Source organism: Alexandromys fortis, unplaced genomic scaffold, assembly GCF_014885135.2.
Source record: "Alexandromys fortis isolate MF-2015 unplaced genomic scaffold, M_Fortis_MF-2015_v1.1 scaffold_1, whole genome shotgun sequence".
Classification (NCBI taxonomy): Eukaryota; Metazoa; Chordata; class Mammalia; order Rodentia; family Cricetidae; genus Alexandromys; species Alexandromys fortis.
The window spans coordinates 3,055,604-3,077,809 of NW_026067927.1; the positions used below are offsets into that span (position 1 = coordinate 3,055,604).

General features: G+C 44.4%; 1 protein-coding gene across 1 annotated transcript in view; it reads right to left on the bottom strand.

The window, feature by feature from the left end:
• Amfr (autocrine motility factor receptor) overlaps window positions 1–20,672 on the bottom strand; it is a 36,534-nt gene extending 15,862 nt beyond the window's left edge. Inside the window, exons 1-6 of the mRNA XM_050144371.1 lie at window positions 20,221–20,672; window positions 13,394–13,486; window positions 8,777–8,941; window positions 7,528–7,680; window positions 2,807–2,847; window positions 2,522–2,654 (exon numbers count right to left, since the gene is read on the bottom strand). Coding sequence (XP_050000328.1) covers window positions 2,522–2,654; window positions 2,807–2,847; window positions 7,528–7,680; window positions 8,777–8,941; window positions 13,394–13,486; window positions 20,221–20,475 — 840 coding nt within the window. The 5' untranslated portion in view covers window positions 20,476–20,672. The remainder of the gene's footprint in view (window positions 1–2,521; window positions 2,655–2,806; window positions 2,848–7,527; window positions 7,681–8,776; window positions 8,942–13,393; window positions 13,487–20,220) is intronic.
• Window positions 20,673–22,206: the final 1,534 nt, after the last annotated feature.

The following is a 22,206-nucleotide window of genomic DNA, read 5'->3' on the forward strand; positions in this document are numbered from 1 at the left end:
TTGGTCTTTTGAGACAGGGTTTCTCTGTCGCTTTGGAGCCTGTCCTGGAACTCACTCTGTAGACCACACTGCCCTCCAACTCACAGAGATCCGCCTGCCTCTGCCTCCCGAGTGCTGGGATTAAAGGCGTGTGCCACCATTGCCCGGCTAATTTATAAATATATTTTAATGTCCTATTTTATACAAAGTAGGTTTGAGTGTTTGTTAATTTACTAATAGCATTTTTGATTAAAAAGGCAGGAAAAAGTGATGGGGAAAGCCTTGTTAACCAATAATCTGTAAGGGGTGGAACCTAGTTTAGGTGTGGCTTTCTGGGACCAGGAGATAAAAAACCTGTGCACCACCCAGGTGCACTCTCTGTGTAGTTTCCCCCTTGGTCAAGCAGAGCCTGTATCTTCCATGCCTGTGGCATGAGTTTTCCCCTTATAATAAATAAAATATATTTGTCTATCTTTAAGCTAGCCTGGTTATTCCCACATCTAGGTAACAGTTTCACTACCTTAAATATACTAACATGATTTTTTCTAATTATATAATATCCTGAAATAGCAAACTAACAAATATAATCTAAATAGCCCATTTCAGGGTGTACATAATTAAATCATGGTGTAGCTATGTGATTAAGTGTTTTATCCTGAAGATATTTGGATGGTTTAGAAGAAATGTTGCTAGCAGAGGCAATGTTTATAACATAGTAATTTTAAAAAATTAGCGGGAAATGTAGCTCAGAAGCAGATGCTTATTTGACATGCATGAGTCCCTGGGTTTGAAACCCAGTACTGCATAAGCAAACACATGCAAACACTGTATGTCCAAAAAGGACTCAATTTATGAAGCTATGTATTTAAATACGTAAGAATCAATTAAAGGGCCAGTGAAGTGGGCTGAGAAGTAAAGGTGGGTGTCTCCTGACAAGCGAGACACCATGAGCTTGATCTCCAGGACCCACATGGTGGAAGAAAGGAACCAACTCCACAAGCAGTGCTCTGACCTCCACACATACACTATCGTTAGAACACACATGCACACATACATGTGCATGTACACACAGACACACACACTCTAAATGTAACAAAGCTTTTTTTTAAACAAAAGCAGAGAAATACAACAAAATGTGAAGCTTCTACTTCAAATGTCAATTCTAAATGTATATAACTTCATTACATTGTATAGACTTTGGATCTGTTTAACTCGATGCATAATGTTTATTTGCAAGTTTTTTATAATAAAATTTATAAAATTAAAAAATACGAAGTGTTGTTTTCTTTTCAGAAAGTGACCCTAGGCCGGGTGGTTGTGATGACACACCTTTAGTCCCAACACTCGGGAGACAGAGGCCAGCCCAGTCTACGAGACCTAGGTTCAGAACAGGCACCAACGCTACAGAGAGAAACCCTGACTCTTAAAACAAAACAAAGCAACAACAAAACCAGAAAGTGACCATTTCTGGAGGTCAGAGCAATGCTTGCGGAGCTGGTTCACTTCTTCCACCATGTGGGTCCTGGGGCTCAAGCTCTATGTTGTCAGGCTTGTCATGAGGCACCCACCTTTACCTTCTGAGCCCATTTCACTGGCCCTTTAACTTATAAATGTGCACTCTCCACTCTGCCAGTGACTTGAATGTTACTGTGACGAGTTTATAAATAAGTCCCCATGACAACACTGGGTCTCACCATCATTAGTTAGATTTTTTTTTTGTATGTGCACATTTGTATGTCTGAAGGTGTCAGATCCCCATGGAAATGGAGTTACAGACAGTTGTGAGTGCTGGGTATTGAACCCAGGTCCTCTGGAAGAACAGTCAGTGCTCTTAACCACTGAGCCATCTCTCCAGCACACTAGTAGATTTTTTTAAAAAATGTTCACCTGTCAAGAAGGCTTATATTTCCCTTCTGTGGTGCTGGGAACCACGAACCCAGGGCACTGAATATGCTAGGCGGGTGTTCCACCTCAGCTACATCCACAGAGTCCTTGGGGTTTGAGACAGGGTCTCGGTATGTACCAAGGGCTGTCCCAACCTGATGATTCTCCTGCCTCTGCCTCACAAGTGCTGGAATTACAGATGGGTAAGACTGGCCCTGCTTCAACACTGACATTTCTGACACACCAACTTAAAGCAGTAGATATTAAGTACAAGCATTTGTTTTTCATTACAAAGGTTAAAAAAAAAAAAACCTATAAGGAGGTAAAGGCCAGTACCACTAGAGAGAAACTGTTCAGTAGAAAAAAACACAGACACTAAAGGAAAAACCCCTTTTATCGTGCTCAAAGAAAGCTCACCTGACTGTCAGCAGAGTTAACCAAGTCCCCTGGCACAGCAAACCTCCTGAGCCAAACCAACCAAAGCAGTGCAGAGCAGTGTTCTGCACCCAGCCACCAAAGACGAAGGCTGCCCAATGATACTCAAGTCTTTTACTTGAGTATTTTTACTGAACATTTCGTTTCTTTAATGTACAAACCAGGGTTCGTGTCTTGAACCCCTCGACCCTCTCTCTGTCAGCCCTCTTCCTGGGGGACTCACCAGCATGTGGATGTGGTGCATGAGGTCCAAGGACAAGAGAGTGAGCTCCATGACAAAATCGGTGTAATACACGTAGGTTCCCTTTCCTTCCCAAGTCCCTTCATGATTGAGGTCCCAGAGGTGAATTACATATCTACAATTTAGACAGAAAAATGTGTTGACTTACTGTTACAAGAAAATGTACTTTAAACATGTTATAGCTTAGTCACATTTTCATCTATTTTAAACCGTTAATCTCAAAATCAACTAACAAGTAAATGCCAATCATCCAAAATTTCTGCTCACCTTAAAATCACATGAGCTGTCCTCACTGTCACAAGAAGAGACTGCAAAAGAGAAATCCTTCTTAGTTTAGTTAAAAAGCAGATTTCTATAAAACAAAACTAAAACAAGATGAAAAGTAGATCGGTCAAATTTATCACCCTTTCCCTTCCTCTGCCCCATTGCCATGGACTATTTTCACAACACAGGAGCCTCACTTTTGTTAAACCTTTTCCAGTTGAGAATAATGAGCAGCTGTCCCTCGCCATCTCCCAAGAATACCTTCTGCAATGACGAGAGGTCCTCCTCACTGTCTAACAATCTTCTATTGACACAACACCAAGTCACCATGACTGGTTACTGAAAGGGTATCCCACTAGGGCAGCACTGTAATGCCAACTATGACTGCCCTACACGAGTAGCAGCTCCATCCTGAGGCTTTTGTACCCTACATTTACCAGAACAAAGGATAATAAGGAATCAAACCAGAAATAAGACTCTAAAGCGCTGGTTCTGGTGGTGCATGCTGTGGAACAAATGGTCCTGTATTGTTTTAATACCATGCTGATTGGCTAGTAGCCAGGCAGGAAGTATAGGCAGGGTGGCAAGAACAGGAGAATTCTGGGAAGAAATAAGGTCAGTCTGCAGTCGTCACCCAGACACAGAGGAAGCAAAATGAGAACGCCTCACTGACAAAGGTACCAAGTCACGTGGCTAACAGACAAGAATTATAGGCTAATTTAAGATGTAAGAATTAGTTAATAAGAAAAACCTGAGCTACTAGGCCAACTAGTTTATAATTAATATAAGCCTCTGTGTATTTCTTTGGGACTAAATAGCTACGGGACCTGGTGGGACAGAAACCTCTGCCAGCAGGAGCAGGCCAGTAGGATTTGCTGAAGGAGGCAAGCCTGGTCTACAAGAGCTAGTTCTAGGACAGGCTCCAAAGCTACAGAGAAACCCTGTCTTGAAAAACCAAGAAAAAAAAAGACTCTAATGACATTTTTTTAAAAATAGAAACTGACCTTATTTTTTTTTTCCTCTAGCCACACATGATCACATATACCAATAACCCCAGCACAGGAAGATCAGGAGTTCAAGGTCCATGTATACTGACTGAGTCACATCTAAAAAAGGAGGGTGGGTTTGGGTGGTGGAGGCACACACCATTAATCCCAGTACTCCAAATCCCTGTGAGCTCAACATCAGCCTGGGCTACAGAGCGAGTTCCAGGACAGGCTCCAAAGCTACAGAGAAACGCTGTCTAGAAAAATCAAAAAGGGATGGAGCTGTTTGTTTGCTGTTTTTTTTTTTTTTTTACACAAGGTCTCACTAAAGTTTTAGGAAAGTTAGTTGTCCTGAAGATAGGTTTGTAGACCAAGCTGGCCTCAAGCACAGAGATGCTCCTGGGTTCTTGACTATTAAGTATGTGCTACCACACCCAGCCACTCAGCTACTTTAAATGTGTTTACTTTTAAGTATAACTTTTTGCTTAGTTTGGCAAATTATTAAACTGGAGGTAGATATCAGCAAAAACAACAAAACAAATAAGCATATCATTCAAACAATATTTAGCAATAAAATGTATCTAAAGCAAACTAATTATTCTATCTGTATGGTCTAAATAGGTCTTTTTAAGAGGAAATACTATTACATACTTTTACAAATACATATTCAACTGGATTACAAATATTTTCCCTAAATACTTAAATGATTTTCAATTTTAAAAAAAAATTATATCCTATGTGCATTATGCACACCATGTAAACACCTAGTGCCCTCTGACATCAAAAGAGGGTGTGGGATCCCCTGAAAGTGGAGTTAAGGACAGCTGTGAGCTTCCACATGGGTTGCTGGGAAGGAAACCCGAGTTCACTGCAACAACAGTAAGTTCTCTTAGCTGATGAGTTGTCTCTCCAGTCCCCTTTTCTAATTTTATTGACATTACATTATACTCTGAAATTAATACTTCGGGGCAAAAATAAACTTTAACCTTGCTTCTAATAAATTCCTAAATATTTACACATAATCCATTCTAAAGATAAATAACTAGCTTCAGTATAGCTATTACAAAGATCTCTCTTATCCAAAGTAGGTATGTTGTTTCCTTCCTTTTTTTTTTTTTTTCTGAGACTGGGTCTCACTATATAACACTGGGTGTCCAGGAACTTGCTATATACACCAGGCTGGCCTTGAACTCAAAGATCAGCCTGCCTCTGCCTCCTGAGCACTGGGATTAAAGGTGTTTAATCCCACCTTTAATATGGCTTTGTCCTATATGCACTAATGCATTACTATATAATACTAAAGGAACTTGCCCTTCTGGTTTATACCTGTGCTTCCTCTGATTTGTTATTCTTGTATACTGTGGTCACTATTAAGCAGATAAAGGTTATTTGATGTGATAGTACTGTCAGCTTGACAGACTGTAGAACCACCTGGATGGAGATGGGCCTTTAAGCACGCCTATGGGATCGTTCTGAAACCCCCCAGACTGGCACCCTGGACTGTAGAGCCAGATGATGTCGGATGTCCTTCAGTATATGTGTTGCTTTTATTGGTTAATGAATAAAGCTGCTTTGGCCTATGGCAGCAGAGAATATAGCCAGGCTGGAAGAGATATAGAGAGAGTAGGCGGAGTCAGCGGAGTCAGTGGAGTCAGTGAGAAGCAATGTAGCTGCCAAAGGAGAAGGACACGCGGAACCTTACAGGTAGGCCAGAGCCTCGTGGTGATACGCAGATTAATACAAAAGGGCTAATTTAAGATATAAGATGTAAGAGTTAGTTAATAAGAAGCCTGAGCTAATAGGCTAAGCAGTGTTGTAATTAATATAGTTTCTGTGTGATTATTTGGGTCTGTATGGCGGGGAACAAAAGAGCACCCTTCATTTACAGATAGAGAAGGAGAATTTAGCAGCAAGCACGCATTTGCTGCTTTCTGTTTATACAATGCAGATGCAATGTGATAATCAGCTTCCTGCTCCTGTCACCATGCATCTCACCTGCTGCCATATCTTCTCTGCTAATATGAACTGTATCCCTCAGGAACTATAAACCAAAACTCAGCCTTTCTCCCTTTGTTGAGAACTTAACCATAGCAACAGAGAAGTAACTAGGACACTCAGACAAAGCACCATGAAACATCTATAGGTGATCAGAGACTGAACTGGCCAGTAAATGATTCACGGGTGAGTAGGATATACACCGTGGATGCCCTAAACAAATAAATGACATGTTTCAGCCGGGAGAGCACCCACGTCACTGTGGCCCTCACAACGGTGCAGAATTTACAGCTTCTACGCTGTGGGGCTAAAGTTTGTGAGCTGAGTAGCAGAGCACACAGTACTGAGTTTACAGCCAGCACCAAACAAACAACAACCAAATAAACCTTATGAATTGTTATTTACAGAATTTTCCATTAATAATTTCAGATATAAGCTCACTGAAGATAAACTGTGGACACTAAAATCACAAAAGAAAGAAATTGCTATATTTCATTTTCCTAATTAGCCATTATAGGTAAAAGTAGTATAAAGTTTGTCTTTGACTGAGGAAAAGGCAAATATATTAGTTATTGATTATAAAGAGTATGAATAGGCTAAAGAGATGGCTCAGTAGTTTACAGAACTTGTTTCTCTTGCAAAGGAACACACATGGTGGTAGTTCATAGCCCTCTGTAACTCTGGTTCAAGGGGGTCTAATGCCTTCCTCTGACTTCTGAAGGCACCAAGGACACACACAGTGCATATACATACATGCAGGCAAAACACTTTGACACATTAAAATAAAATACAATCAAACTAAAAAAAATCAAGACATTAAAAAACTTTGGGTTTTGGGTGCTGTAGATAACTTGGTGGTTAAGAGCACTGGCTGCTCTTCCAGAAAACCAACATTCAGTTCCCAGCTGAACAAACACATGGCGGCTCCCAACTGTCTGTAACTCCAATTCCAGAGGGTCCAACAACCTCTTCTAGCCTCTACAGGCACTGTATATACATGGTAAACAGATGGAAATGTAGGCAAAACACCCATACACATAAAATAATGATAAATAAACCTTTACTTTTTAATTGGGTTTCTACTGAACAGAGAAAAAAATGGTATCTCCTGCAAATTTTAAAAAGTAATTTTTTATCTTTAAATATTCAGAGAGGATAGCCTGCACCCATGAGTCTGCAAGAAGTGCTAACTGTGCTCAGTCACAGGCAGTAAAATTAAAAGGAAGAGACCATGAAGGTGGAAAGGTGGCATGTTGCAGAGGTCGGGGGGAACCCAGGGGAAAACCCGGGATGAACACCATCATGACAAATTATTTGCATGAATAAAACTGTCAAAGAACAAATAAATACTCGCTATAAAAAAAAAATCAGGCTGACAAAATGGCTCAGTAAGTAAAGGCACTTGTCATTACACCTGGGACTCACATGGTTGGAAGGAGAGAACTAATTCTTACGGGTGGTCCCTCTCACCTCTAGACATATGCTGTAGCACACACACATGAAATAAATAAATAAATGCCATTAATTTCTTTTTCTGCCAGGTGGTAGTGCTGCATGCCTTTAATCCCACCACTAGGGAGGTACAGGCAGGCAGATCGAGTTCCAGGATAGCCAGGGCTACATAGAGTAACCCTGTCTTGTGGGAAGCGGGGAGGGAATGCCAGTTAAAATCAAAGACTAAATAGCTTTTCAGATAGTCTGGTCTCCTTGCAAATGTTTAGGAATCTGTGCCCAGCACCTCACCTCTGCAGCCATGAAAGCCAAGGTGTGCATGCCATGGGTGTAGCCTGTGACGCAGCAGACAACTGCCAGTCCACAGCAGGAGAGCAGCATAGCAATCAGCAAAGACAGGACTCTCCCGTGGCTGCTCATTGGTGTGGTGGGAGAGAAGGAAAGCTGTAAAACAAAACAGAGACAGTTCACTGCCCCACCACGGCAACCGCCAGAATTCAAGATTAAGCTCGCTATGTTTGCTTGGGGCACTACACTAACATAGAAGAAGCCCAAATTCGACCATGACCTAAATGCAATGAGTTGAGATTTTTAAAACTTTATCATTTAATTCATCAGATACAACAGACTCTATACTTTGATTCTCCAGTATCCTTCTAACATGAGATTACAATCTCTAGAAGGATGTTCAGTTATCTCCTCTAACAACATATAGAACTCAGAACAGTATCCTGGTTCTGCTGTTTCTGTTTGTCTTGCTCTAATCGTGGAAGATGAGAATTCACTTGCAGCCTATTAGCCTGTCAGGGAAAGAACAATGGAGAGGAATTACAGGATTACCACTCATAATGACAGGTTAATACTAGGCAAGGACAAGTGACTGCCTGGAAAAGAGACCTGGTGTTGAAATTCCTGTTGTACTAAGTGTAGGCTACAACCAGCCGGAAAGGAAGGCTGGAAACTCCTATTTGTAACAAGAATGAAACCCTTCCAGAGTGAGATTAACTCTGGAAGAAGTGCAATGCCATCTCCATGAACACTGAGTAAAGAGAGGGACACAGGTCCTAGAGTGGGCTCAACTGGGAGGCAGCACTTCAAACTGTTTGCCTCAGCCTGTATCAGGTGCTTGCTGTGCAGGTCTGACCTCAAGTCAAAGGCTGATCTTATACCCAAACAGGAAGTAGAAACAGCACAAACCAGTGAGAAAGAAAAGCGCCACAACCAGGGCAAAAGGAGAAGGAAACGAAACAAAACAAAAAAACAGGAAACATCCAGAAAAGTTCAAGCTGTATACAATCACAGTTTCTGACCTAAGATAAGGGTGGTGGGGGTGACTACAGGGTTTGGGGGATGACAGTGAGGGCGGGGTAGCCTACAGCTGTGGCAGAAGCTCCTGCAGAAAGAGGCTGTGTAGATGACCTAGAAGTCCCCTCTGAGTTATCCCAAGCATGTAGCCTGTGCCTTTCTCACTTTACTTCTTACATCAAACCTGGCACACACACATGCGACTGAGCAATCAAAGAGGTGGCTAAAAACTCACATATTCAAATCGGTCTTTGCAGAGCTGAACCATCAAGTGCAGAAAAACAAGTCCGGCAAACCAGAGGCACCACATCACCACCTCCTCCACAGTCTGGACATTCAGCACACCAAAAATGAAAATGAACTTGTAGAAAATAAAATTCCAAAACTTGTCTTTGAGATGCTAAAAAGAAAAAAGTGGGTAAAGGTGAGTGCCATCATAGCAAGTCTGTGTACGAGATGCTAACGTAACAAAAGCAAGAACATTCCTCACAGAATAGAGCCGGACAGCCACAAAGTCATCTCAGAACTGAAACTTGTAATCTGGAACAGCCAGGAAGTTTCAGCCAATAAAAAAGCAGTTATATTAGTCTAGTCCTTACGCAAAATATTTTAGGTTTACATGTACAGTAGAAAATATCAGCAAGGGTTATCAGTATTACTTCAATAATTTTTTATTGATTTTTTTTAATTTATATTATTTCTGCACTCTGACAATCAACAATAGAAAATTTAGATTTTCTAAATAAAATATTAAGCAGAGCTTGGGAGATGGCTCAGTAGGTGCAGTACTTGCCACGCAGCATGAAGACCTGAGTTTGGAACCCTCGCACCCAAGTAAAAGCCAGTGGAGAAGCACACTTGTCTGTAACCCCAGTACTGAGGGGCAGAGACAGCCAATCCTTGCAGCTCATTGGCCAGTCTAGCTAAACTGATGAGCTCCAGGTTCAGGAAACCCTGTCTCAAAAAATAAGATAGAAAGGGCAAGAGAGAAGGTTTGTGGTTAAGAGCCCTTACTGCTCTTGCAGAATATCTGACTGGATTCCATTCCCAGCACCCACATCAGGCAGCTCACATGGCACATGGTGCAGTAAACTGATGCAGGCATATACACAAAAAGAACGCAATATTTTAAATCTTAAGGAGAAAAAAAGGTGGAAAGCAATTGAGAAAGTCCCTTAAAGTCAACCTCTGGCCTCCAGACACATGCAAATACATGCACACACCCACAATGTAGGCAACATACACACACTACACACAAGAAAATAATAAAAATTAAAAGGTCACTTGCTAGTATATAAAATATAAAAATATAAAAACAACAATAAAAAATTTAAAACTATGTCTATCCACACAGCTAAGTATAGTTGTCCCTGCCTGCAATCCCAGCACTTGGGAAGCCAATCTGGGCTAAGAGAAAAAAAAAAAAAAAAAGACCTAAAACCAAACCAAAAGCAGATTAAAAATAAAATAATGCCCTTAATATTTATTTTTTTCTTCATCCAATATGCAATATTTTATTTTTGGACACTGTTTTTTCTCACATATTAATGTGAGAACTTTATCACTGTAGGTAAATGTTCTCTAGATATATCAGCATACTGACTTAACAGTAACTGAGAGACTCAAATTGTTTTTAATTCTCCCTTATTCAAAAAATATTTTATGAAAATACATATATTTGAATGAGTTCCTAATTCAACACTATTTAAAAGAAGACTACAAAGGTATTATTATTTTTAAGAACAGCCATCTGCTTTCTAAACAAGTTGTTAAGGTGTGCCATACGCAATAGATTATGTTATTTCTTTGCTATATTATTTTTTAATTGTTTTATCTGTACAAATGTTTTGTCTGAGTGCTATATCTGCACCACGTGAATGCCTGGTACACCCAGAAGTCAGAGTGCTAGAGCACCCAACACTGGAGTTACAGGTGGTGGTGAGCCACCATGTGGGTTCTGGGGATCAAGCTCTGGTCCTCTGCAACAGCAATAAGGTGCTGAGTCATCCAGTCCTTATCATCTTTTTTAAATTGAAACTTTCAGTCTTAAAAATCGCCACTTTCTTGGGGCAGGGGAAAAAACAAGGGGACAGCAAATGAGTCCTAGCTCTTACTACTATTAAAATATCTGATTACCCAGCTATTGATGGAAGGGGTAAGAATCCGGGTAAAGATAAGAATGAACGAATATGACTTTTTTCCCCTTTATTTTGAGACAGGCTCTCTTCATGCAGCCCTGGCTGTTCTGGAACTTATTATGTAGACCAGGCTGCCCTCAAACTCAGAGATCCACCTGTCTCTGCCTCCTGAGTGCTGGGATTAAAGTCATGTGCCACCGCTCAGTGAAAACGAGACTTCTAATGAGACTTCCATACACAATTTCTAAGGAGTACAAACATTTACAAGTTGAAGTTAAAGCTGGGATACGGTTTAGTGGCACCTGTGATCCCAGCACTCAGGACTGGAAAGCAAAGGCAAGAAGGTCTTGAGTTTGAGGTCAGCAGGACCCAACACAAAGAACAGAATTACTCTGAGAGTTTAAATGTGACTCTGATTAGATACCTTGAGTTCAGAGAACAAAGTTAACTAGGGGAAAAAAAGAGTATCCTCTATTTCTATCCATTGCAAAGGCCACACCAGCAGCAATGCCCTTACACAGTGAAAACGGCTAGTGTGGACCCTGGTTCTGAACACCACGCCCCAACACATTAAGCCTGGAATCCGGGGTGAATGTCTGTTTCCTAGGCAGGGAAAGTAGGAGAACCTGAAGTATCCCTGGCTGTGATTCCTGGCTGTGCCACTGTACAGTGTGGGGTCGCTGACACGTCATGCTGTAGTTTTCCAAGCATAAAACAGGTCTTAGTATAACAGCCTAGTCTCACAGAATAGGTGGTGAACTAAGTGGCTTAATAACTGTAAAGTGCTTTCTTTTCTTTCTTTCTTTGAGCCAGGGCTTCTCTGTGTAGCCCTGACTGTTCTGGAACTCGTTCTCTACCTCAGGCTGGCCTGGAACTTGGAGATCTGCCTGCCTCTGCCTCCTGAGCACTGGGAGTAAAGGAATGTACCACCACCACACAGCCTGTAAAGAGCTTTTTTTTAATGCATTAAATGCTTTAAATATATTTAAAATCAAAACTCTCTGGCTGGGTTGATGCTCAGTACTTATAAGCATTTGCTGCTCTTATAAAGAATACAACACAACTTTATACTTCCCAGTACCTGCACAGTAGCTGACAACCCTCTGTAATCTCTAACTTCAGTTCTAGGGGATCCAATTCCTTCTTCTAGCCTCCATGGGCACCAGACACACAAATGGTACACTTACATACATGTAGGTAAAACACTGGTATAAAAAAAAAATAAAATTTTAAAAGCAGAAAGAGAGGGGCTGGAGAGATGACTCAGTGGTTAAGAGCACTGATTGCTCTTCCAGAGGACGGTTCCATTCCTAGCACCAACATGACAGCTTACAACTGTCTGTAATTTCAGTTCCAGAAGATCTGACACCCACGGCAAAACACCAGTGCACACAAAATAAAGTAAGTATTTCTTAAGTAGGCTAAAATAATTTAATATGAGAGAGAGAGAGAAAGAGAGAGACCCCTCTCATACTCTAAGGCTCTACTTAACTGTTAGTATTTATACCATTTTAGGTAGTCAGTGTCTTTGTCTCTAATGTTAGTCTTATTTTTTAAACTTTAAGCACCCACAGAGCAAATATATGCCAATTCTTTGAGTCTTAAATCAAAATAGTTCTTTTTTGTTGTTGTTAGTTTGTTTTTTGAGAAAGGGTTTCTCTGTCTAGTCCTGGCTATCCTAGAACTCACAATGTAGACCAGGCTGGACTCAAACTCAGAGATCCACTTGCCTCTGCCTTCCAAGTGCTAGATTTAAAGGCATATGTCATCCCTGCTTAGCTCTCAAAATAGTTCTTAATAAATGCTACTGGGTGGCATTAATAATAAAATAAGCCAGCAAAAAACAGCATAAAGATGTGTTCTATACTGAAAGGGCTAAGTTGGGGGAATAACAAGAGTTTCAAATACCTGAAGGTATTTACGTTTACTGTAAATTGTGACCTGACACCACACACGTTAGAGAAGACAAAACACTGAAGGCCCACTGCTGCCACTCAGACAGCCTGCCACAGGCCTGGTCCATTTCTAGCTCAGAAAGAATGAAGAACCAAGTATCAAATGGAGCTTCTGAGCCAGAAGTAAGGATAATCCCAGCAAGGGTGGCTGAGCCATGAGGACTGCGAGTTCAAGGGCAGCCTGCTCTACAAAGCAAGTTCCAGGCCTGCAGAACTACATAGCAAGGTCCTGTTTAAAAGATGGCTCAGTACTACAAGCACTGATGACTGAGCCCCCAGTTCAGTAAAGAACCCCCAGCTGAAACATTCAAGTAGAGAAATAGGGGCAGACACATAAAATTCTCCTCTAGCTTCCATATGTGCCAAGTATAGGTGAGCACATTTATATACGCAACACACACACACACACACACACACACACACACACACACGAATAAAACTAAAAAGTAACTCTGGATAAAGCGCATCCGGGAGTTCTTGGTAGTATTCATGGAACTTTTCTATATACTTGAAATTACACCAAATTTAATAGTGCTTTTAAGTTTTCTTTGCAAGAATCTGATCGCTTGCCGGGCAGTGGTGGCGCACGCCTTTAATCCCAGCACTTGGGAGGCAGAGACTGGCGGATCTCTGGGAGTTCGAGGCCAGCCTGGTCTACAAGAGCTAGTTCCGGGACGGGCACCAAAGCTACAGAGAAACCCTGTCTCGAAAAACCAAAAAAAAAAAAAAAAAAAAAAAAAAAAGAATCTGATCGCTTACCTGTCTCTCACTCACTCGAAGAGGACCAAACACAATACACTGGATAAGCTTAGCCACCAACATCAAAACACAGCAAGCAGTATTCACCAAAACCTGTACACATATCAAAGAAAGAAAGGAAGTTTAGTTCTGGTGAAATACAAACACAGTGTAATGTTCCCTACGAGGAATTAGACGGCCATTCCCAGAACAGAGTCTTCCTGGTTTTCTACCAGTACAAACTAAGTGCTATCAAAGCTAAACAAGGATGGGGCGTGGGGAAAGGAGCACCAGCTTCACAGCTCACTGAGTCAGACCCCTGTCCCAGTGGGTACCCTCCAGCAGACCACCCTTCCCTTCCAACTTGACAGGACACAACAGAAACTCTGCGCTGTTTCTGTAAAGCTGTATGTACCAAGCTTGGCATGATGGCCACACACTAGGAGAGCTGAGGCAGGAGGACTGGAAGCCCAATCCAGACACCGGCTCAATAAATAGACCAATAAATAACCATGCAGAAGTATGTGCCTTCGTTCCTACAGGAACACTAAGGTAGCTGTTGGCTAACTGGTCTAAAAGTCATCATGATCAGTAAAATCCAGAACTCAAAAATGCTGCCTTGACAAACGGGGAAGGGTAGGAAGACACACGATCTGGAAAAAAGTCAGGACTACAGAATGGAAGAATACTCTGTGACACCAGTGTCAAAACCAAGGCATTCTTCCACTTGCTGAGAAAACTTCCTTCTTGAAAATAATTTTAAAATGGTATTTTCAGACCTAAACAGCAAAAGGGCAAATCATCTTTCTCTTACTTTGGCTCCTGCCATTGTTTGGAGATAGATTCTCATGCCCCCCAGGTTGCCCTTGAACTAACTTCCTATTCTGCTAGCTCCAGTTCTAAGCCCTAGGATGATAGGCTTGTGCCACCACGTCCATCTGGTTGTCCCTCTACTTTTAAAAGCAAACTATAATGGGCGAGGGAGGGAGAGAGGGAGGGAGCAGAGGGAATATGATGAAAAGGCCCTGTAAAACAGCAAGCCCCTCACATCCCAGCAGGCTGCCTCTGTATCTCCCAGCACACACTCGTGTGGCAGAACACACACTGGAGATCTAACTCAGTACAAAAAGATTCAATCATGTTTAGTTCTATTCTGTTGCCAATGGGGCCAAGAAGATATTTTTAAAGGAATAAAACAAAAATAGTTCCACCTTGGGGAAAGAACTATTTGGTATTTAAATCCTTTGACTAATCAGGTGGGGAACCCAGCTCAGAACAACCCAGTGCGCACCTTCAGTCCCAGCACTCGGGAGGCAGGGCAGGCGGAGCTCTGTGAGTTCAGAGTTCCAGGCCAGCCACAAACAAAACAAACCCCAGAATTATAAGGAACTTTCAGTTTGGTCCCAGCACACATGTTGAGCAGCTCACAACTGCCTGTAACTTTAGGTCTAAAGTTGGCCTCCATGGGCACAGCGTAGGTGCACAGACACACATACATACTTAATATGAAATAAAATCTTTATAAAATGGAGTGGGCTAGAGATGGCTCAGCAGTTAAGAGCACTGGCTATTCTCCTAGAGGACATGGGTTTGATTGCCAGCATCCATGTGGTGTCCCACAACTGCCAGTCTCATAACCAACACCTTTAATTGCACACACACAAGTGGTATACAAACATACCATGCACACAGGTAAAACACCCATACACATAATACATAAAATCTCAAATAAAATTTTAAATAATTTTTATTTATTTAAATAATAAATAAACTTAAACCTGACAATGCTCATTTGTAAGGCACTGATGTAGACTTGTAAGAGGAGCACTTCCCTTGGATTTGCCAGTCAGTGAGAATTTCAGTCATATAAAGCAGAGGAAATGTCACCCACAACCACAACCCTCATACCGAATCTGTCTTCAGCAGGCAAATGGGGTATTTTTAAAAATCAGCTAAACCCCCCAGCTTAACTGCGAGCTGTTTTTAAAATGGGCTCTTCCTGGTTTACTCGGCATCACATGAGTTCAAACACACAAACGCAACACGTTCAGTAAGCGCTCAAGGACAGGAGAAATGTAGAAAACGAAGACTTTGAACCTGAACTCAAAAATCAGACTTAGAGTCTATCATTACTTCTCTATCCCAAACAGCACCACTGTACCTCAGCCATAAAACAAAACTTAATTTTATCACTTTCAGTTAAGCTTTTTAAAGTTTTTGACTTAAAAAAATATGTATAAAAAGTTTCTTTGGAGGGTGGAAAGATGGCTCAGCAGTTAAGAGCACTTCCTGCTCTATCATAAGCCCTTCTTCAAGTCCCAGCAACCGCGTGGTGGTTCACAGGCACTGGGACTTCAGCTTCAGGGCATCCAACACCTTCTTCTGGCCTCCACTGGACCTGCACTCACACACATACACACACACACACACACACACACACACACACGATTTTTCTTCAGTTTTTTTTTTTTGAAAAGTTCCAATTTATACTGTCTCCCACCTCCAACAGCAAGTCTCTCATAGATAAACATTTCTATTTTAATCTAAATGGGAGATTTGAAAATTAGCATGTCTAAGTAAAACAGGGCTTGAAAAAGCATATGGAGTCACTCCTGGTGACAGACCTAGAGTACGAACTACATGAGAGGCTGAAACAGGAGGGCTGCAAATTCAGGGCCTCAAAGAACAGAGGAAAGGGAGGGAAGAAAAGGAGGGGCAGGAAAAAGTATATAGCCACTGGGAAGGAAATGTATTAAAAAAAAATAACATCCATAAGAAAATGAAACCAACAAAGGCTTGGAAGAATTAACGCTGTTTGAAGGTTCTGAATAGTGCTTTCCTATAATACTGCAACGACTATGGATGATTCTATATCTAGTTACAGGGAAAAGTCTTGTAGCTGAAGGTTAAAAGCATTTGTTGCTCTTGCAGAGGACCCACTTAGCTCCCTACACCCATATAATGGTTCACAGTCATCCGAAACGCCTGTTCCAGAGACTCTAATGCCACCTCCTGCCCTCCAAACGCACTAGGCATGCATGTGGTGCACACTTATACATGCCTGCTAAACATTCATACCCATAAAATAAGCCTTACAATTTTTAAAGAAAAAAGTCTTAACTTCACAAGTATTGTGTCTTTCCAATAAACGCAGTGACTTCTCCAACTCAGCTGCAAATATAACTGTGGCACCAAGCATGGTGGCCCAGGCCTACAGTCCTGTCACTGGAGGCTGAGGCACAAACACTGGCATTGAGAGTAGGCAGCACAGTCTGTCCTGAGCAGCCAGACTTGGTCTCCAAAATTAGAAAACAAAAAGAAACCAAACACACCTGAAGAACTCAAAGAGTCCTAACTGGAGCATTCTTCCTTTCTAGTATATGCCAAATCAGATACCTTTGACACTCTTGCAGAATTGACACCCGCCCAGATTTCCAGCCCCAGAACTATGGAACAAACTAAGTCTCCAAGAACCCTAAAAATCAAAGCTTAGCACTCGGGAGGCAGAGGCAGGCAGATCTCTGAGTTAGAGGCCAGCCTGGTACAGAGTGAGTTCCGGAACAGAAAGGGTTCGTTACACAGAGAAACCATGTCTCCAAAAAAATAATAAAATAAAAAACACCTTCCCCCCCCCCCAAATAAAACAAACCCCGCACGAAGCTCAAATTGCAGCAAGCCTGATCTGAGCAGCCGCTTCCTTCGCTCAAACAACAGTGAGGAGCTATTTTAATATTTTATCTGCTCTGTACAGCTTACTAATTTTTTCTCACAGGCAGAATCCAAACACGCTAAAAGGCTTCGCCTGTATCATAGCAGAAAAATGGAGCACCAGTCCATCACTGAAGGCTTCACTGAATAAACACTCATCCAGGAGATCTACGTGAGGCACTAACATCAGCCCAGGAAGGGATACGTACTTGGTGTGTCAAGATAACTTTAGATAAAAATTCAAAGGCGCATCCAGGTCACAAGGGGGTGGGGATAAGGCAGGTACAGGTGAGAAACAGAAGAGTTTTCACATGTACACATGTGTAATCCATAGAAATGAACTGTGTAAACTACTTGAGACAACCTGCATGTTTCGTAGGTTCCCACTTCAGGCCAGCACCGATTACAAAAACCTGGCAATGGGAAACAGGTAGCAGGAGACCTACTTTCACTGTCTATCACGTTGGTTTCCTCTGACCTTTGAATTACGAAATTTGTAGCCAAGCGGTGGTAGCACTCAGGAGGCAGAGGCAGGCGGAGGGAGCACTATGAGCTGGGGGCTAGCCTGGTCTACAGAGTGAGTTCCAGGACAGCCAGGGCTGTTATACCCAGAAATCCTGTCTCCACAAGAAGAATAAAAGAAGTATGAACTGGTAGAATCTGTCCTTTAAATTCTTAAGTTTAGAACTGACCTGGCCAGTTCTGAAATCCCACCTGCTTTTCTCACTGCGTGTGGCGGAAGAGCGAGAAGCCCAAAGACGGCTGTCAAAAGCTACAAGTCAGCCTGCGCCCCACACGGGGAGCGAAGGAAGAGCTTCAGAGGTTTCTCACCTCCTTTCTCACGGCAGGGCTACCTCCTGGTACCCCAGGCACTACCTTTCACCCTCTCAATCTCCCTTTCAAGTCGGCAGAGCTGCCGAGGTCAGGGGGCGCTCTGCAGAACTCCTCCCCAATACTGTTCGCCCCAGTTCACAGTTTAGGCCCCTTGCCACCTCGCGGCTCAGTGTCCACGGCGCCCGCTCCGGTCCTTCGGGCCTTTGGAGGTGGGCTCCAAACCCCACCGGGTGCTGTGTGTGCATCGACCATCACCTCGCATGTTTCGCCTTATTTACATATGAGTCATGTGAGGGTAGGGGAACGTGCTCTTCACAGCTGTGTCTTCCAGAGGGCTGAAAATAGCATCTCTGAAAGGTTCTGAACTGAGTGTGCTAATGCAAAACCTCCTGCAAGGCTGAACTGTGTTCTACAAAGACGAGTTCTGGGGAGCCTAACGCACAACACAGTAATAAGATTTGCAGCTGACAAAAGCCCGGTTCTTGCCCATCTGGCTTGACCTTGGCAGGTTTGCATTTTTGTTTTTATTGGGGAGTACTATATAAATGCCCATGAGTGGGGCTCAAGAAGCATCCACAAAGGCCCACCCCACAGTCACTCAGAAACGCTAGCTGTCAGGCCACAGGGGAAGCGTGCTGGGGGTGCAGGAACAAAGCGGCTCCAGCACAGAGTGGGTGCAAGATGATACAGAAAGTTCTGGGCACATAAGAGAAGTCGGGGCAGCCGCGGGATGCCAAAAACGAGCTCGTTAAAACTCCATAAGAGGTGGAAGAAAAACTGCACCAAGTTCAACTGAGAAAAAATAATGGCCGGGGGAGGGGGGAGCGGATGACCAATTTGCATGCGGCAAGACTGTAGGAAGAAAAAAAAATTTCTTAAAAAGGATTCTCAGAAAAATCAAAAGGCCTTGGGTAATGTTTTATGAAGCGGTATTAACCTTGGAATTTGAACATGGGTTCTGCAAGAAGAAATTTATGATTAAGAAAAAAATCATTGAACAATACTACTGTCTGTTCTATGGCTACAATAGTGAGTGGTTCCTGTTGAGCGTCCTGCTATCTCAGGCTGAAGAGAGCGCATCAAGGACTGCCCTACAGTCTTCGCGTAGGTCCAGAGCTCTCGCCACGGAATTCTAAGTTGTTTACCCTGTCACACAAATGCACAGCGATCTGAAATTAAACAAGATGTGATGTGAACTGAATTCTTTCTCTCCTCCATTTGGTAAAGAACGGCTCATCTCTGCACAGGGGTAGAGAAATGGGAACTTCACCCTTCACTGCCTCCTGTTAAACTATTTATCAAAGGACCGGGCGGCTTAATCTACAGCCCCCGGAGTTCACAAATCCCTCTGCCTCCTGATGAAGCACAGTGGGAGTAATTATAACAAATGAGTTGCTGATAATTCCACCAACTTAGAATATTAACCCCTCAGTCGTTCGCAGCTTGCTCTAGGCGCCAAGCGAGAACTCCGAGAATATCCCACAAGCCATAGTAAATCCAAGTGACAAATTTTAAATCCTAGAGCAACTTTTCATATTTCCGGGGGTTTACAGACGAGCCATTCAAGTGCAAGGTGAGAGCAAAATTTCCGCACATCTGCCCAGCCTGAAATGATGTAATAAACGAAGACAGCACTTGTGCCGTGTGAACGTTGCTTATCTCGCCCGGACAGAACAAACTAGAAACCTTGTTTGAAAATGGACCGCTAAGGGAGAAATCGAGTTCAAAGCAGACGCTGCCGCACCGATCAGAAGGTTTTGCTACCTTCAGTCACCAGAGGGAACAGTCACCAACCACCAGGTAAAAGAAAAAGGACGCAGCTTGTTTGTGTGCTTCGTTCCACAGCGCCCGCCGGAGGGTAATCCATTACCAAATAGCAACCTTTCAAAGTTGTCTTCTTTAGAGTTAAACGTCTGTCCCAACCTGTCCAGACGGTTAAAAATGTCCCCCTAACTCTCGGCCCTCGCTTCCTCGAGAACCCGCCCATAACACCGCCGAGCTGGACGCCACTGGCCCCGGCTCTTGCCCCGCTGCCCTGGAGTCCGCGGGCCGGGCCCGACCGCCCTTCCGTGGGCAGGCCGTTCAGCCGGGCGACCCGGCCCCTTCCCTCCGCGGCTCGCCGTGCTCGGAGCACCGCTCGGCCTCCAGCCCCACGCGAGAGGGGTCAGCTCGTGCCCCCCTCCCGCCCTCGGCCTCCTCAGCCCGGGTCAGCTCCCGGCCACGCCCCCCGCGGATAAAGGGTGACATGGCGGCCCCCGCTCGCTCGTCCGCCCGCCCGCCCGCACCCGGCCCGCAGCCTCGCTCACCCACACGAACAGGCTGTCCGACAGCAGGTACTGGGCCACGTCGCGGGCCCGGGGGCCGCCGGCGGCCAGACGCGACGGCACGAGCGCCTCGGGCTGCAGCGGGGCCGTTAGCGGCTCCGGCTCGCCGGACCCGGCCTCCGGCTGGCTGAGGGCGCGGTAGGCGCTGACGATGGTGCCGAGCAAGGCCAGGCCGCTGAGGCCCGTGTAGGTGCGGAGGCTGGGCCACGGGAAGCGCTCGAGGAAGAGCAGCGGCATGGCGGCGGCAGCAGGCTCCGGCGCCCGGGGCTCCCCGCGCTGCGGCCAGGCGCCTGCGGCGGCCTCGCGAACGGCGGCGCCCACGGGCTCTGGCGTCGCTGCCGCCGCCGCCGCCGCGCCGGACCGGGCCGGGTCGCTCCTGGCTGCTCGCGCCGCTCCGCCCCGCGCCGCTCCCGCTGCTGCCCCTGCCGGCGCGGAAGAGCCTTGGCGGACTCGGGGCGGGCCGCCGCCTCTAGCGGGACGCGGGCGGGACGGGCGCGGGGGCGCGGCCTTCGTCCCCCGCCCCCAGCGGGCGCGCCACAGCCCCACGGGCCCCGAACCGGGCCTAGGGCCCCGCGTCCCGGCGCCCTGCAGCATCCTTGGCGACCCCGGGCCCACTGACGCCGCGGACGCGCCCCAGTCGGACTCTGGAGTGATCCCGTCCCGTGGACAATGACGGCAGGCCTGTGTGCGTGGCCGGGCGGCAGGGTGCGGTACCCAGGCCCCTGGCCCCTTGTCCCTTGTTCCTCCCAGGCAAAGCAGGTAAACGCGTCCCACCATCCTGTGGGCTTCCCTGGTGTCCTCAAGGGAACATGATGCTTAGGAAATAATAGGAGCCTTGGCCACCTCTTTAATCAGATCCTAAGTCTCTGTTTACAAATAGCCGCGAGTAGACTATTTTTAAAACGGAGATAGTTTAACAGGAAATAAAAATATGCTCCCTCTTATGCTACAAGTAGAATGTAAAATGGTACTGGGCTTCTTGGGAAATGACTGTTCCTCGAAGTTAACCAAAGAGTGATCATTTGACTTGGCAGTTACCTGGCTTAAAACATCTAAGCGAGCCGGGCGCGATGGTGGCGCACGCCTTTAATCCCAGCACTCGGGAGGCAGAGGCAGGCGGATCTCTGGGGGTTCGAGACCAGCCTGGTCTACAGAGCTAGTTCCAGGACAGGCTCCAAAGCCATAGAGAAACCCTGTCTCGGAAAAAAATAAAATAAAATAAAAAATCTAAGCGAAATGAAAACGTACAACTACACAAAACTACCACACAGCGGTTGACAGTAGCATTATTCCTAATAAGTCAGAGGGGGGAACTCCAATGGAATATAGTGTTTGAAAATGAAGTATGTATACATGCTACAATATAAGAGAGCGTGGAGAGCGTGGAGATATGGCCGAGTCAAGCCACACACAGTATCTAAGCAGTATGCAATCCGACCGTTATGGCAGCTACATGGAGAGCAAAGGGGAGCATGAGCGAACTGGAGGTGAAAGGTTGGGGTACTAGTTTCCTGAAGCGATGATGTTCTAAAATTGTTGTCATACACCTATTACACTAAAAGACACTGAATTATTCACTAGAAACAGCAAGTTAGGTCTCTGTATGTGAAGTACATAAAATAACCTGGGTGCCTATCCCAGAATGTTTTGCTCTGTAAACAGCTTGTGGGCTTTCCCAAAGTTTCTAAAGGGGCTAACTTGCCTTTAAAGTATTTTTCATGCCAAATATCCTAGGTCCACAGATTTTGTCTTGTTTTTTGAGACAAGGTTTTTCTTTGTAGCCTTGACTGTCCTGAAACTCACTCTTGTAGACCAGGCTGGCCTACGAACTCAGAGATCCACCTGCCTTTGTCTCCCAAGTACTGGGTTTAAAGGTGTGCGCCACCATTGCCCGGCTCTATTTCTACTCATAGACGTAGTAGTCCATAAAATTTTTTAATCTGAAAATTAGCCACCACTTTGTAATAA